This window comes from Oryza brachyantha, chromosome 7 (assembly GCF_000231095.2).
Source record: "Oryza brachyantha chromosome 7, ObraRS2, whole genome shotgun sequence".
In the NCBI taxonomy this organism is placed as follows: Eukaryota; Viridiplantae; Streptophyta; class Magnoliopsida; order Poales; family Poaceae; genus Oryza; species Oryza brachyantha.
This window is the reverse complement of record NC_023169.2, coordinates 1,144,330-1,162,088: the sequence shown is the minus strand read 5'-3', so window position 1 is coordinate 1,162,088 and position 17,759 is coordinate 1,144,330. Positions and strand designations below refer to the sequence as shown.

The following is a 17,759-nucleotide window of genomic DNA, read 5'->3' as shown; positions in this document are numbered from 1 at the left end:
AATTTGGTCATTCATATCTTTATTTAGATAATTATCTAAAACAGTTTCATTATTGCTTTTTCAGTTCCTTCCGAAGTACTCAAACACCCCTGAATTGGTTATTCGTTGACGAGTCAACCAAATCTTTTCATGTAAACTTGAAAGCAATTCCTCGAGTACCAATTAGTATAAGTATAAATAGATTAATAATATACTTAAAAGTATCACAACATTTTTTTCCTATGAGATGCACATTAACAATTATTACTGCCTACAATGAAAATAACCAAAGATTAACAAACGCACGGCCATCATGCAACATATCTATCCTAATTTCACGCACTCTTTCTTCAGAACGGCCCCTGTGTGGGCCCACAATGTCAGTCTCCCAGGTTTGTCGACAGATTTCTGGCTTCTTTCTCTGTTTCTGCTGCAGCTCAGTTTAATTTTCTGGACAAAAACAAAATTAAAGCTATAAACTGGTGCAACTGTCCAAGTATCTACAGTGATCATAGAACAAGCTCGGATCAGCCAGCTCCATCACCATCCTGTAAATGTCGTCGTTGTATCCATCCTTGTAGTATTGATCACTCGGCGCCGGCGAGCTAAGAATGCTCTGGTGATCAGTCAGATGATCCTGGAACGCTGCCATCGCCGGCGAAGGCTCCGGCGCCGCCGCTGCTGGCTGGAGCATGTTATGATTACTGTTCCATTGGTCGTGAAAGTAGTGCGGGTTGTAGCCACCGTTCACGTTGCTCGCCGTCGCCGGAGCGTCGTGCTGCTCATGCTGCGCCTGCAGGCGGTTCATGTACTCGACGACGTCGTCGCCGTTGCTGTCGGACTCGACGCTGCCGGTGATCGAGCTCGCCGAGTCCGGCTGCGGCGCCGCGGCGGCGACGGCGAGCTGCGGTTGTGGCTGCCTCTTGTGGGTGATGTTCCTCTGGAAGATCCGGCAGATGGTCCACACTTCCTGCGATTTCGTCAATTCAAGGCAGCAGCAAAAATTCAGTTTGGTCTCATCGTCGTGGTGAGAACCCGACACGATCGATGACACGTGTCGATGCTTCGATCGCCACTGTTTCCACGCACGTGTGACTGTTCGCGGGAAACTGCATGGCCGGCGACGGACGTCGTCGTCGCCGGAGAAGGAGATCGATCGGTGTTACACGTATGTACGTACCGCTTCTTGCATGCTCGGCGGCGGGGAGGAGTCGGCGGCGGAGGAGGTCGGCGGAGGGAGGCGGAACTCGTGCATCATCCAGTCGGTCTTGGTGCCCTTGCCGGCGCTGCCGCGGTAGTAGACGAGGGACTTCTTGAGGCCGATGGCGCCGTCGCCGGCGGCAGAGCAGATGGGACGGTCGATGCCGGTGGCCTTCCAGAAGCCGGAGCCGGTGACCCTGTTGGGGCGGATGCTGTTCCGGTACTTCCTCCCGCGCAGGCAGAAGAAGTACCATTCCTTTTCGCTGCCCACCGTGCTCGTCTCTGCATGCATGCATCGACACGGTGATCAGTCTCATTTGTTAATCAATTAATTTTACTACTGAACTCATCGTCAGTCTCATCTCAAATTATCTAAAATTCATGCAAAATTTTGTGCTGTATTTATGTTCCTATTATATATAGTTCCTGAATTTACTCAATCATATGGCAAGGCAAACTATATTTCTTGTGGTATGAAATTTTAAATTCATGTTATATATGTTCTTACAGGAGATATTACAGTCGATCCTCGATAAAGAACATCAAGGTATCGGATTTTTCTCGTAAAATTTTGGTATCTAGATATGCAAGTTTTTATACTAAAAAAATATATGATATATGTAACATTGTAAGAATGGTAAAAATAAACTCATGTTCTTATTATCCCTTGAATTACTCTCTGTTCTTTAATTTTTATGCTATGTAAGAACATATCACATGCAACCGAAATTACCCAATCTTATGTGCGGGTATTGCTACTACTAGAAAATCAATCTAGCTAGCGTATACGCTAGAACATCCTGCTCCAATCTGAAGTAGTTTTGTCATGAACTAGCACATCATGAATGCTCTGATTTTATTCTTCTTCATTACTAAGAAACTGGCCGGTGATGATGATGCGCATGAACTTACTGAGGAAGTCTGACGGGTCATGCTTGTAGATGTCCATCTCCTTGATGATCTCGATGCTCAGCCGCTTTCCGGCGATCTTCCGGCGGAGGTAGAACGTCACGAGCTCTTCGTCGGTAGGGTGGAACCGGAACCCCGGGAGCACCAAATCATCGTCGTCTTCCTCCTCCTCCTCCCCCCTTAGATTCACCCCACCTCCAACCTCATCTTCAAAAACCCTACTCTTCATCTCTGCAGATGGCACCATATTGATTTTGCTCAATCGTTCGCCGTTCGTCCTCTTCGATCGAATCGACTCCGATATCCTCTAACCTAAACCAAACTAGGAGAGAATTGAAATGAATGACAGTGTTCTATGTTGCTGTGGATCCTGCAAGATTGGAGAGGAAGCATGTGTATTTATATGGCACTGATGGATGGATGCATAGTGAGCTAGGCAGCTATCTGTGGTCTGTGAAAGCTGCAAGAGGTAGCTAAGAAGCTCTAGCCTAGGATGGAGTCATGAAGGTTCATGTTGTGCTTGGTCCAAGTCTCTTGCTTTGACTTCTCCAGCAAACCATGTCCCTATCAAAATATATCAGCATTGGATGCATGTGTGTGTATGCTTGATTTTGACGATTCTTTCATGTAAAATAAATGCATATTAATTTAGTCATGTAGATTACCTGTGATACCATATTAATTACAGTGGCATGATTGTATATGTATGTAATGACGTAGATTACCAGTGCATGTACGGTACGGTCCTTGTTAATTAAGTTGTTGAGTATAGTTTTGATTTGTGTATGTGTTGGCTTAATTAATCATACTCCCTCGTCATTAAACGTTTAACACCGTTGACTTTTTTATATACGTTTGACTATTTGTTTTATTAAATTAATATTGTAAAATATGTAAAGCTATATATATGTATAAAAATAATTAATAATTATGTCAATTTTTGAGTAAGACAAATAGTCAAACATATATAAAAACATTTTTGCTATTGATCAAATGTTTGATTTTTTCTTCTTCTATCAAACACGCACCCAATAGATGGGGGCTGAGGAGAGGGCATGTATAGGCTTTTTGACTTGTATGCATGCTTTTAGATTATCATCTAATAATATTGACCAGATTTAATCGATAAAATTAAAATTTTTAAACATTTGATCACTAGACGGACCATATTACAGTATCCGGGTTAAAATTAAAGATAAGACAAGATATGCTCCCAGGCCCGTTCAGCCACGTCCAGGGAGAGAGACGTGCCGCCGAAGTTTACTGAGTCACCTTGACTAGATTATTTAATATTCACTTGGTTTAAGGTGTGACTGCTGGCTGCGTACCTGATTGATTTGTAAAATCTAGTACCATATAATATGCATGTGGCTTATGAATGAACTTTATCGAGATCTAGATCGTTGTTGGATAAAACATCAACGCTTCATATTTCTTAGAAAGAGCTTAAGATCATATATATGATAGAGAGCTAGGTGGGTCTGGAGTGGATTCAGTATGGGGCTATGGAAGCCCCTACTACATGTTGGATCCCCATAAAAGTTAGGGAAGAATAAGACGGAAAAAAGAGAGGGCCAAAGAAAGAAGGAGATAAACCCTTCTCCATTTTCATATATATATATATATATATATATATATATATATATATATATATATATATATATATCCTAGCATTCATTTGATTTAGACAATTAGCGGATGAAATATGATGAATGATCTATTTGATTTTTGATAAATTCAATATTATAGTAAGCCAAACAATTAACGAACTTGGAACAATGATATAAGAAATGTAGTAAATTAAAGAGCAAATATATTATATAGAAAACATATTTTTAGAAGCATGAAGTGAATAATGTGTTGCAGGAATTCGGTGGATAATCTTTTAAAAAAAAGTGGCCAAAGTGGAAATTGTTAGGGCATATGTAGATCTGCCCTTGTGCTATGTATACTCGATATTTATAAATGTTGTTGAATTAATCTAGTTATACTATGGAGTATCCATCTAGACCATTGAATTGATTACATTGTTAGATGGTATAACACACCTACTTGTTCTTTCTTAATCATGCCATCAATTGTTTACTACTGAATTAACCGACAAAGTGGCAAAGCAGTGTACTGATTGAGTTGTGCGCATTGGGAAAAGTATAAAGTAAATTTGACATGCTAACCAGCTGCCAAGTCCAGTCGTTCACCCTTTAAATCAAGGAAATTAACCACCAGTAAGTCTTAAAAATTTTACCTGTATGACTTAACATGCAATACTATCCAATTCAAGGCAAATATTGCATAGCATGGCAAAGAAGAAAGATAAGAAGCATGCGTAGAATTCTCCTTTGCCAATATGGTATCTATGTACAACGATTTTCTTGGGTGGTTGTTGGAGAAAAATAAAACGAAAAGGACCAGTATAAGAGTCGCAAGCTAGAAGCCGTCAACTTCTTCAAGATTTGATGGGTCCATCTGTGAGAAAACATTTTGTTCTATTCAATTGAGACACGCAATACATACTTAATTTATTCCTTTTGGTGACACTTTTAGTACTTGTATTGTTTAGGGGAAACAAAATTTTAGGGCTTCCTTATATAACACACACACTCAGACACTCTCTACCATGGAGAATGAGGGTACGCTGGGGTTTATAGTAGGAAGCATTATCCTACTACTTAGTTGTAGCTACTCCTTTCACGTCTAAGGTGTAGAAACACCTTTATATATATTTCTTCTCTCTTTCAACAGAAAGTACAAACTCTATACATGTAGTTATATCATTCACATGAGATTTAATAGTGTCCATACTTTCTGTTGGGTGGGAGCAAAAACAGGTATGAAAATGTTTTTCATCATGGACGTATTAGAAGTAGCTACACCTGATAATAGGATCTAATTAACTACATGGTGTAGCTACTTCCAGGTGTAGCTACTTCCAACACGTCCATGATGAAAAATATTTTCATACCTGTTTTTGCTCCCACCCAACAGAAAGTATGGACACTATTAAATCTCATGTGAATGATATAACTATATGTATAGAGTTTGTACTTTCTGTTGAAAGAGAGAAGAAATATATATAAAGGTGTTTCTGTACCTTACACATAAAGGGAGTAGCTACACCTGGTAGTAGGATAGAGGCTTATATATATATATATATATATATATATATATATATATATATATATATGAAAATTAGATCCTACTACCAGGTGTAGCTACTCCCTGCACGTTCATGATGAAAAACATTTTCATAACTGTTTCTGCTTCCACCCAACAGAAAGTATGGACACTATTAAATCTCATGTGAATGATATAACTACATGTATAGAGTTTGTACTTTCTGTTGGAAGAGAGAAGAAATATGTATAGAGGTATTTCTGCACCTTAGACGTGAAGGGAGTAGCTACATCTGGTAGTAGGATAGAGGCTTTCTATATATATATATAAATAGTTATGAAAATGTTTTTCATCATGGACGTGCAGGGAGTAGTTACACCTGGTAGTAGGATCTAATTTTCTCATATATATATACACACACGCTACAAACAGTCGTCTAAGCCGTTTGTTTATGGTTATTAATGCAGTAAGAATCAAGATATTTTATACGAATTCCCAAACCAAATTTCGTTAGATTGCCATATATTACACTTAAATTTAAGTGGAGCTATTGCATTTTGATTTAATAATGCAGCTTATTCAGTTAATTAGTTTAGTAACGTAGAGGAATATGACTACACACCAGATATGATTCACCAAATATATGATTGTATCTATTGGTTATTTCCAGTTGATTAATATTTTGCTGTTTTCTCACTTGCTCGACTAGTACACTCAATGTTTTAGAACTTCTCTGTCTGCGCTACCTCCTTTTCAAAAGCTGACTATTTCTAGCTACGTATATGGATAAGTATTTATTTAGATACATCAATTGTTATATTTTGCTATATAGATAGTAATTATTGTGAAATTTTCTCTTCACATAAAACCGTATACTATATTTTTTTTGTAGTTTGATGTGTCTTCATATTTTAAATATTTAATTAAAACAACGACCACATATTTATGCATGATAGAGTTGTCAATCAGTCTTCAAAACGATGGGGTCTTTTTTTTGGCTATTGCATAAAAAAACCAAACATCATTTACAAATAAAAAATAATTTATAAATAACTTTTATATACGTGTTTCCAGTGATCTAAATCCAAAGTTTAGAAAATAAAATAAGATGAAAAAACTAAAATTAACTCTAAAATTAAAGTTAAAAAATTAAATTTTAACATGTAAGCACAACTAAAAGCGAAAAGAGGGTGGATGAGTTAACAAAGGAGGAAGCATGAAGGTAAAAACAAAGAACTTTTGGACTCTTTGGAAAATATGACAGCTGATCGATGAGAGTCAATGTGCAACCCTTTCAATTAAGGTCTACCGAGAGATTTACGTGGAATAATCTTGTGTTTTACTTATGTCTCACACGTGCCAATCAATATCAAAAACTGAACTGTAATTTCGCCTCTCTCTCACAAATATCTATCATATAATAGCTATATATATATATATATATATATATATATATATATATATATATATATATATATATATATATATATATAGCTGAGATCAAATGTCCAAAGCCCCAACACACATGATTTTTTTTCTCCGATGTAAATCGTGCAAGTGGTTTGTGTACGGTCAAATGCAGCAATTGGTGATCTATCTATATGTTTGCAATCTTGGTTGATGGATTTTTTCCATGGATGAAAAAGAAACGACAAGCTATATAGTTGGAAAGGTCTCCATGGTAGGTATAGAAATAAACCTGTCAATGTGTTCAAGGATTATATACATTATCATTCACACGTGTGGCTAGAGATAAGCCAGCTATTAAACCATGACCAATAATTGATAAATCATTTATAAACACGTTGAAAACTCACATATAAAATGAGGACTTGCATCCATATATTTTGGGAGGAATATATATCGTTTGTGCAATGGTGCGTCTAGAAAAAATATTAGGAAAGACCAGACGAAAGAGAAATAAAGACTCATGAATGTTGATGTCTACTTGTAGCCCTAATTCTTTTCGGTAATACCAAAAATTTTGTTAATGGTACTAGGGGGCTACAATGACGTCGACCGGATAAAAGGGGCTAAAGCCCCCCTAACCCCGGTGGTAAATTTGCCCCTGTGTTTGTGGCCAAGCATCTTTTGTTTCCCATATGCTACTGTGGGTCTAATATGTTAATGCTACAAGGCAGTATCGTTGCACTTCTCTAGTGGACTAAACTCACTTCGCCATTTAGCAACCTTTTTGGAGGCTTATGGAATTCCTGTAGAAGTTAATGTACGTACATATTAATGTCTTTAAAATTCTTAGATTAGATGTATAAAAATTGTGTGTGTATAGCTCGTTTCATTTTTCATGATATTATTGAATTTTTAAAATATATAAAGTAAAAATATTTGCTAGAGTTCATGCGCCTAAAATTTTGTAGATTCTGTCACCTAAGATTGCATATTGCAAGCCTAATAAAACTAAAATACTATGCAATGTTAGTCCATTTAAACTACAGTTTTGATATGTGTGGTTTTATTTTGATCCTTATCTAAGTTTGAGCCTTTTCATGTAGTTTTATAAAATTTAATTATACATTTATTTCATGGAAATTTATTAATTTTGTTACATTAGAATAGTATATTCTTCAACTATCGGGGAGGGTAGAGATAAATAATAGGTACTTGGGGGAGTGATCGGAATCATCGGATTATCATCCAGGTGATAAGAGAAGTGACTATTTTTTTAAAAAAAAAAGAAATTGGAGCTTATGTAATTTAGACACTCCTGAAATAATAATTATTCCCTCTATCATAGAATATAAAATGCCTATATGGAGAGTGATTTACACAGATATTAAAGGGAGAGGTCAAATTAAATGGCAGGGTATTGTGATTTGCAGATAAAGAAAGTACGTGAAGAAATTAAATACATGATACGGGAGTATGTGAGAATTTGAGGATAAAATTTAAATTTTAGAACGGAGTAAGTAGCGGTTTATAAAGTTGTACTTCGATCAGGTCGTACCAATGTCCAATCTAAAACATGTTTTGTGCACAGAGGGAGTCTGTTATTTGACATTAATTGGTCGATGCATGGGTTGTAATATGCCACGTTTATGCCCACACCTGGGGCTTCGCTAGCTGTAAGACTTTTCTCCAGCATGGTTCACACTTCTAGGTACCATAATATCTCATCAAACCAAAACTGAAGCAATATACTCTAACCGGAAATACATGCATGACCAGCCAAATTTCTTGTTTAATTCAATAATTCAATATTGAAGTATTTTTCTCATCCCTAAGTAGGTACCATGAGGTACCGCTGTTTTCTATATAAAATTTTGATACCTATTTAAGATACCAAGAGATATCAAATTTTACGTACAAAACAATGTTACCTCCTGGTACTTTCTCAGGACAGTAAAATTGCTCTCAATATTATCATGCTGAATCAGCTGGCTTGTTTAATTCATTAACTCAATATTATCATACTGAATCAGCTGGCTTCCTTGTGGCCGTAGCATATGAAAATTGCACACATACTTTTGGAGAAAGTAGCTATAGCATGCAAACCCTGTAAATGTTCATGACCACATGACTTCCTTGCACTTAATTGATTAGTTAACTCATCTTTGACTGTCTGACTGATTTTTTTCCTGCAAGTTAATTTGTTCTTGTGGTATTAGTACTTTTATATACACTGTCAGAATTCAGAAGCCATTGACGTACTCTCCTCAATTATTCCTCCTGCACTATATTACAAACCTTCTTAATTATCTCTTCGCACAATAGCGTAAAGGTTTGTTTATACAGCTAAGTTTGATTAATTAATTTAACTCATCAGCTCCGAGAATATGCATGCATTGCAAGTCTTACGTATACGTATACGATGACGACTCAGCTTAAATATGGACATGTGAGTTTGGTGAGCTTGTTAGAAAAAAGTTTACTGGAGTAAAATTTTCAAACCGATTATAGGTCATGTCTAGCAAAAATAATAATAAATGTATGCCCAAATCCAAGTAAACATCCTTGTTTTCAAAATAAGGTCGATCATACACTAGCAGTACGACTAAGATTAGACTTCACCAACACAAACCGTCATCTAGTTTTCAAGAAAAAAAAACGTAATCCCTCCAGTTTAATAATTCGTGTTGTTTTAAACAATGATACGATTTTCTAAATTTATCTTTAACTATAATTTTATATTAAACTATATATATAAAGTAAATAAATGTTTACTAAGAAAAAAGGGGTAAAACAATCACAGGCAATAAGAAACAAAGGGAGAATGCATCACAATGAAATATTCATAATTCACAGATTTACAAATAAGAGGAGAGAGGCAACCTAGCTAGGGGAGGGAGGTGGCGGATCTAGTCTTCTCCACCAACGGATGTAGTTATCTCCGTCTTCAAGCCATAAGCGTGGTCATGCTCTGAGATAGGCGGGACGTCGTCGCTAAGGGTATTCTCAACCCATAATACTAGATGTAGTTTTCATAAACTCCACATCATCAAGAAACTAATACTAGACACTACTCTTTCAATTTAAACATCATTATTTCATACTTTAATTTAATGCTACTTATCTCACATAATACCTTGAATGTTGTGTAGAAACCATATTTCATGCAAGACATGATTTCATTCTCTTTTTTCATTTATTCACTTGTCATATCATTTTACATTCTAGATGGCAACTTAATTAATGTTATGGACAATCATTAGGTTGGAAATGCCCTAAAGTTTGGTTTTTTGTCACCAACTTCCTCGGTTGCGAGTTCGAAGCATATGCTGTTATTTTTCAGGATTGCCGGCATCAGATTCACATCTCCTGAGGCGTGCTATACTACTGAATTTGCTGCTAACGAGACCCACCTCTGCCAAATCCATAGGTACCAGGGCATGTTCTTGCCTGGTCTTCCACTCTTGTGACCCGCTTCTATCAGGTCCATAGCTCTTGAGGCATGTCATTCCTATTCATTGGTTGTTCCGTTACTTTCATGATCAGCCTTCACTGGATCCATAGCTACCGAGGCACGGCCTACCATTGTCTCATCCCAAGTGGCCTAGGCCGTGTTCGTCGGAGACGATAAGTTAACTTAACACTCTCATTTTTCACGCGCATTATTCTCGAACTACTAAACATTTGTATTTTTTTAAAAAAAATTATATAAAAGTTATTTCAAAAAATCATATTAATCTATTTATATTGTTTAATAATTAATAATTAATTAATCATGTAATAATCTATTACTACGTTTTCGCGCTAGATAAGTTAACTTATCCATGATCTTACCGAACTAGGCCCTAATCCCCGTCTCAAATTAGGGGTCTAACTCGTGTTGCCGATGGCCTCTAGTTCCATATCTAGTAATACCGACGGAGCTGACTCACTTCCCTCTTTCTATCACCAGCTAGGGTTGGTGTTGAGGAAAGGGATGGTGATGAGGAGAGGAGGGGGGAGGAGTACCGGTGGGCTAGGACTTAACCATGTACCACTTTCGGCTCTAGGGCTAGTGGTGTTTTTTTATAATATCGTGATTTTTGCATGTAGTCCTTTAAGAGGTGGCATATAAAAATAATCCGATGGCTTTCTTAGCACGACTGCTTGTGAAAAACTATAATCTATTGGTGTATTTTTATAGGTGAGACTTGTTTTAGGCCGCTTGTAGAAATAAATGAGTGTTGCGAAAATTGGTCTCTTTTTTAATAGTATAGATAACTAAAATTTTCAGGATACCATTTATCATGGTATGCAAGGTTGAATAAGTTTTCAAGTTGTTATTAGCTGTTTGACGGTGAGACGCTGAGACCTGGAATTGTGAAACGACCGGAGCAAATTAAAGAAATGCTTACTTATTACAGGTCTAAGTACGGTTTTGACAAGAAAAATGACCTTCTCCGGTTGAATCTCTGTGTATTGGAAATATTTTTCTGTGACAAGTTTGACAGAGAGCTTTAGAATTTAGTAGATGGGGAAATGCTTATATGCAGGTCCAACTATACGGTTTTGACCTGAAGAGAAAAAGAACACCAGTATATACAATTGTAAGGTTTTGTCACAACTGATCATTGTTTCTTCAGATGATGTAATTTCATTGCCATGGATAAAAGAACAGAGAAAATCTATGCCACCAATTAAGACTTGAAACTTCTCCTATTTTGTGCTCCTGTCAACTCGTATTAAAGAGAGCTGTGATATACTTGTAAAAAAAGGGAGATCAATTATGATCAACCTGAGTCTGAAACTGTTTTAGGCTAATTAGCATATGGCTCTTCTAGAACAAGTTCGACTGATGAACAAGTCACTACCAAATTGATAAGACGTTTTCATCTACTGGAGATTCGAGTTGTCTGCAAGTGTTCATAATGGCTAAGCTTATCTCTTCTCCTTTTCACCAACCTTTTACTTGTCTTCCCAATTTGAACTGTTCTCCCTGTTGCATGTATGAGTTTATTACACGAAATTATTGCTACAAAGTGAATGCATGCAAATGGGGTTGATTGCTTGGTTTTACCAGCTACAGATTTCAAAAGAACACAATAATTGTATATTCATCTTGTTTGTATGTATGATACAGGAAAGAATTCGCATTTGTTTTTGGGGAAAAAGGTTCATTCCTAATGATTAAATTCCTACAAAAGCTATTTGGTTTGTATGAATGAACTATATGATAACCAAAAAAATTTACTTTACTACAAATTATAGAGAGAAAACACCGAAAAATTTTCACCCACTTAAACATCTTGGAAAAATTCGAATGAATTGATGTAAAAAAATCTTGCTCTATTTCTATGGGTTAAAATTCCTTTAAGCCAAATGGCTTGGCATATATATATTTAAGGAAATTGAATACAGCTGGTATGTACTCGGCAATTTAGTTCATCTTAGACTTTTAGAGCACTGTCCTAAGATCCTGAATCAAAGCAAAACATAACTCCAATTCTACACGTTGACAAACATGGCACAACCACAATTCGACTATTTTATTCCACTTGGATACAAGGAACGCATTGCGAAAGAACTCATCAAGTCCATGAGCTCATAGTGAGCTTTGAATAAGAATGTTTCAATGAACTAAAACAAAAAGTTTAGTACAGGCCAACGGGATTAAAAATGGCACCAAGCTAGTTTAACCGTGGAAGGCATTCTCAGATACTGGTTGGCTATCAACAGGAATATCCAAACTGTTATCTTCAGATTCAGTGGTTACTTCTCTTACATCAGATGCTTCAGAAGGAGTATTCCAATCTGTGACCCCGATTGTAGGGATGTCGACTCCATCATCATCCAAATCAACTATGTTCTCAGTAAAGGGTATTGGATCTGTATCACTTAAGCAAGCTTTATCCACATTATCACCTTCCATCTCTACATGCTTTGAAGAAGTAGAGCACAGCTCCGACCTCTCCTCGCAGACTTGTTTTGTGCTAGTGTCTTGCCTGCGAAGAAAATATTACCCAATTTTATGATGCTTCTTAATGATTGAAAAAACAGGAAAATAAATAGAACATCTAGGCTGAACCTTTGTATTTGCGACTGTAGAGCATCCACAACAGCTACGAGTTCTTCCTTTTCTTTTATGGCAGACTCGAGTCTATTCACAGCATCCTTTATTCGCATGTCGGCATCTGCTGCTGAAACTCTTACTTTCTCTTCAGCTCTTACAACAGCTGCTTCTAAAATTACAGCATTTCCTCTAGCTTTTCCTAGTTCAGAACGCCACATTTGAGCCTCTTGAAGAGCAGAATCTCTTTCCTTGAGTAAATGATCCCTCTCTTCAGAAAGAAGCTTTGCCTTTTCTTCTGATTCCCTTAACTGTCAACACGAAATTGGATTCCCTTTAAAAACGCATATTTCTAGATTAAACATGAGGCATGAATACAGTATATCTATATACGATAAAATTTATAATAATATATAGATTCACTAAAATGGGTATTACCCGAAGCAATGACAGTTCAATTTGTTTTTCCTGATCTTGTTTCAGGCGCTCGAGTTCTGAAGATAAAAATCTTCTCTGTTCATCTATTGAATGAGCTGCAGAAGCAGCAGTTTCAGCTGCAGAAGCAGTCTCCTGTAATTTATCTGTGATTTCTCTGATGGTTGCATCGCGTGCACGAATATCTTGCAATAGCTGGTGCAGTTCATCATCTTTAACTCGAAGGGTCTCCTGTGTACAGTAAAAAACAGAGTTTAGTATTCAAACTAATGCCCACATTAAGTGATACAGAACCAATACCAAGGAAGGCATCTTGAAAACGTATATCCAATATATGAGTAGCCATTTTTTGTCAGCAAACATTAGTATAGAAAAAAAATATAAAAGGACACTGTTCAAACAACTATGCAGCCTTAATGAAGTCAACCTGCAAAGACATCCTGAGAACCAAATAGCTTATTGCATCTGAGAAGAAAATGAAAACATTTTTTTCTATCAATCAAATTACAACTTTAGAAGCATTTTTAATAGATTTATCAGAATCTTGCTAACTTTAGTACCACAGGGCTACTTGACTGTTTTTTTCCAGAAGTTTACCACAGAAACACTGTTGGCTGTTAGCCATGCAACCTGGTCATAGAAACATGTTATAAAAGAGAGATACCCATGTGGTGCTGCTAGTCCTGCTCATTAATGAAATTTGGAGATCTTTTTGTCGAGAACCAAAGAACAGGAACAAGTAGACGAACTTCTTTGAATGTGCCAAAGCAAACTATAATTTATCAGAGCTGCTGTTACTTTCTTGGAAAAAAACAAGGTTCTGTTCAGTTAGATGGATTTGTGGCAGTTTGAGAAGTTGTGTCAGATTATTGACTTCTTGTTATACTACTCAGTGGTCCGATAAGTTAAGTACTAGTAACTTGGTTTTCAAAAATAGTGGGGACATTTAGTTGAAAGGGTGTAACTGTAAGCCTACATTCATCAGTAATGATTTCTTTCACAATTGATTAAGAAGGTTTGATTCAGGTATTCCTTATAAGAAGTACAAAGAAGAGCTTACCATCATTAAAGTGAGATCATCTAATTGACCATTACTGAGTTTATTTGTGGTTGACCCCAAAGCTGCCTGCAGTGATATCTTCATTGCTGCCTCTACCTCTTTGGTTGCTTCAATTGCAGTCGCATTAGCCACAGCCACAACTGTAGCAACTTTTCCCAATTTGGTAGGGCCATTCCCACCCAATGAATTCACGGCTTCTTTGTGAGCTTGTAGCACTAACTGAGATGCACTGCAGGTAAAAAAAGAAATTTTACTAGGTTTCAGGATTCACGCCTGAAAAAAAATGGAGAAATAATAACACAAAGCATCAAAAGAAAGCCTTTAGCCAGCTTATAGCCCATTAGCTTAGTTGTTGGATTGGCAGGCAACTGATAGCAGTAGAAATTCAAACAGTGAACTCAAACACTCTGACTCTATGAAAACCAAACAGCTCGGTTTTCCACATAAATAAATAGTTAGGACATAAAGATAGGCTCCAACCTCAATGTGCCTCCAAGGACAAGTCCTCAAGTACTTTAATCATTTACTAAGATAAATACATATGCACCCAACTGATTTAATGCAAACATCAAAATATAAAATTTGTTAGAAAAGTACCGACTTTTAATATTTCAAGGCACTTATAGATTTCCAAACCTCAGTACTCAAAATTGCATGCCAGTATTGCACTACACCCGTGTTAACTTATAAGCAATCAGTTCTCTACTACCATGTGATTTTATTAGCATGCCAGTTTCTTGCAACAATGAATCATGTTGTACAAGTCTGACAAAAATGTATAGACTATCATTTTTCTCAAAACATATCGCAAGAAAGCATTTACAGTAGTTGAGCAGTTCTAAAAGCCAAGCCATTATATTACTTTCAACATTTGTCAGATATCCCAGAGTAGCAAGCTAGTATAGTGAAGGAAGAATGCTGAGCAAAATGTTTTAAAACAATAATAACATCAACAGTCATAGATCACAAGCTTACTGTAAAGTGGATACCCAAGCTCTTGCAGCGCTGGGAGTTTCTGCACAAAGAAAATATTCTTTTTTCTGTGGGGTTCCAATATCTAGAACACTAGTCAATGAACAAAACAAAATAAAGGTGCCCAAAATGAAGCCGTGAAATAAAGTAAGGTTAAAAATGCTAATCCATGTGGATACAGAAACAGCACCCCTCATATTTTGGCAGTCCACTGTACCAAATGAAGCATGAGTCAGTTTAGTGCTTTTGCTATAAGTCTGAAACACAATAGTGGACTAGGACTGAGGTAGATGTCGTACTGAAAGTTCGTCGGTGACAACATTACAGTGCTTGTTGAATCAAACACTATTATTCCCTTGACAGCTGCATCACTTCTACGAATCCTAAATGAGAAGTTGAACTATGATTACAAGATCAAACATTCTATGGTTCAAATATTCAAAAAGTGTTGTAACTCCGCATACTTGTATTCCATTTTTCCAGTTGCAGGATCGAGTATAACCCACCGCTCGTTCCATTTTCTTAGCTGACAATTGGAAGTGTGAATTTTATCAAGGGAAAATTGGAATATTGATATAGTATATTCAGTAATGCAAAAGCAAAAGAAAAAATAAGCATCACTAATGGACTAAGACATGAAAATTTATCAAGAAGTCAAAAGGGGAACCAGCATTTATTTTTACAAGAAACATTAGATTGCATCCAGAAAAGAAACAGAAAAGTAAGTTTCCAATTACATCCATGTATCCTGATGTGTGAACTAAACATCCTGGATAACAGAGAGAGGCAGGAAACATCCAGACAATCTCACAAGCCAACGACATACGTGAGACTTTGTACTTGGACACATTGCCTAATGCAACACGAGCACCTACCTTTTTTCTACAATGTGTCACTGTTATGGATTTTATTCACTGGTATACTTACACCAGAATCAACAAAGTAAAAGGTAATACTGCAAAATGTCAGTAACTCCTAAAACTCAAAACAAACACAAGCTAAGTACTACATAACAACACATTAGTCCTCTTACAGTAACAGGAAGAAAATGAGCTAATTCATCACCTGACCATAACCACACAGCAATAATAGCAGACTAGAATTTGCAGATATCAAGAAACAGATGAGAAAATGCTAGGGGGGGATAATTAAAAAAGCATGGAAAGGCAAGAGAAAAATTACTGTGTCGGATCGCTTCAAGAGAGGGCCCTGAAGGAGGTGGCGGCTGGAGGTGGAGGAGAGCTGCCGCCTCACCCTCTCCAAGCTGCTCTCCATCTCTCCCACCATCTGCAACCAATCAAGCACGCAACGCACAACCCAAGCAGGAAAAAAATATATCGCAGCTTCAGCGAGATTCCGCTCCAAACGAAACCACACCCCAACAAATTCCACCGATATTTGCGCACTAATCTGCGTGATCTCGGGAGAAGCAGTTGGAGGACTCACCGTGCTCCTCCCGCTCACCGCCATGGCCGCGCCGGATCAGGGGAACAGGTTGGGAGCGCTGCCCCCGCGCGCGCGAATTCGACGGAATGGAGGGACCGATTCGCAAAACGGGATCAATCTACTAGACGAATCTTCGATGAGCATCCGGTTTATATCACCGCTTTCGCCTCTCGAAGACGTATTTTGTAACACCACGTGGGTGATCCGGCTTATACGCTTTCGCATGACGAAGGCGTACTATAGAGTCCCGCCAAGAGGTTTATGCTTCCAAAGCTGGAAGGCGTAATAATTTTTCTCTCTACTCCTACCTGGATAGCACATTTATACTCTTTCGCAGCTCGAACGCGTATTCTGTAGTCTTCCCACGTGGTTGATCCTATTTGTGCGGAGCCTGAGATGGAGGCGAAGTGTAACTGCCTGCCACGTCACCGGCGTCGGCGTCGGCGCCGCCTCGATCTCCGCCGCCCTCCTCGAGGTCTATATAAAGATAGGGCACATCCAGAATCGGAGTCGCCGCCATCGCCTCCGTCTCCGTCGCCGTCGTCTGATCGATTTATTCCGAGATGGCTAGCAGCGCCGACGAGGAGTGGGTCTACGTCGTCCACGAGGACGAGGACGGCAATGCGGCGACGGTGGAGGCTTCGCCGGGGAGCGCAGCGGCGGGGGTCGCCGCGGCGGTGGGGGACGGCATGCTCCCCGGCGGCGCGTCGGACGACGACGTCGGCTACGACTACGACGCCACCTCGTACGACGCGGCGTACCCAGACGACAGCTTCCTGGACGACATCGCCTTAGGGGTCGCAAGCCTCCTCAAGATCGATGCCGATGCCGCCGTCGACGTCGAGGCGACACCACGTATCTTGCTCCACGACGGCGACCTTACACCGATCAACACCGACGCCGCCGCAGAGGAAGCACCGGCGAGCCCACCCTACGACGGGGAAGTACCAGAATTACCATACGCACCATCAGCAATGCACCGCTACGCCTATGGTGCGTACTACGGCGGCCAATACATATACGCCGCCACCTATTACCCATCCTACTACTTGCCGCCGACGCCACCTCACGTATACAATCTGTATGGCTACGGACCGTACACGCCGGAGCCACCACCGCAAGATTAGGCCAATTATTGTTACAGCATAGAACAGATATGTTATGTTCTTCAGATTAGCACTTTATTACAGC

The 17,759-nt window shown here is 38.4% G+C and overlaps 2 protein-coding genes across 2 annotated transcripts; both read right to left on the bottom strand.

Annotated features, from left to right (window-relative positions):
* Window positions 1-225: 225 nt before the first annotated feature.
* Window positions 226-2,380, bottom strand: LOC102705451 (transcription factor JUNGBRUNNEN 1-like). The gene is made up of 3 exons (XM_006658200.2): window positions 2,092-2,380; window positions 1,160-1,461; window positions 226-949 (listed from the first exon to the last, which is right to left on the bottom strand). The coding sequence occupies exons 1-3, from the start codon at window positions 2,333-2,335 to the stop codon at window positions 452-454; spliced, it is 1,044 nt and encodes a 347-aa protein (XP_006658263.2). The 5' UTR covers window positions 2,336-2,380; the 3' UTR covers window positions 226-451.
* A 9,736-nt stretch (window positions 2,381-12,116) lies between these two features.
* LOC102703409 (switch-associated protein 70-like) lies at window positions 12,117-16,676 on the bottom strand. Its single transcript, XM_006657369.3, has 10 exons — window positions 16,569-16,676; window positions 16,305-16,409; window positions 15,587-15,648; window positions 15,422-15,505; window positions 15,302-15,333; window positions 15,126-15,207; window positions 14,151-14,379; window positions 13,094-13,321; window positions 12,674-12,966; window positions 12,117-12,590 (listed from the first exon to the last, which is right to left on the bottom strand). Exons 1-10 carry the CDS (start codon window positions 16,590-16,592, stop codon window positions 12,281-12,283), a joined length of 1,449 nt encoding a protein of 482 aa, XP_006657432.1. The 5' UTR covers window positions 16,593-16,676; the 3' UTR covers window positions 12,117-12,280.
* Between the last annotated feature and the right edge of the window lie 1,083 nt (window positions 16,677-17,759).

Excerpts from the sequence above, each read along its gene's own strand:
- LOC102703409 (XM_006657369.3), bottom strand. The coding sequence starts at position 16,592 with ATGGCGGTGAGCGGGAGGAGCACG. Across the intron at positions 15,208-15,301 it reads ATATGAGGGGTGCTGTTTCT|ATATTGGAACCCCACAGAAA; the intron begins GTATCCACATGG and ends CTAGTGTTCTAG. Across the intron at positions 13,322-14,150 it reads ATGATCTCACTTTAATGATG|GAGACCCTTCGAGTTAAAGA; the intron begins GTAAGCTCTTCT and ends TACTGTACACAG.
- LOC102705451 (XM_006658200.2), bottom strand. The coding sequence starts at position 2,335 with ATGGTGCCATCTGCAGAGATGAAGAGTAGGGTTTTTGAAGATGAGGTT. Across the intron at positions 1,462-2,091 it reads TGACCCGTCAGACTTCCTCA|AGACGAGCACGGTGGGCAGC; the intron begins GTAAGTTCATGC and ends GCATGCATGCAG. Across the intron at positions 950-1,159 it reads CGCCGAGCATGCAAGAAGCG|GAAGTGTGGACCATCTGCCG; the intron begins GTACGTACATAC and ends ACGAAATCGCAG.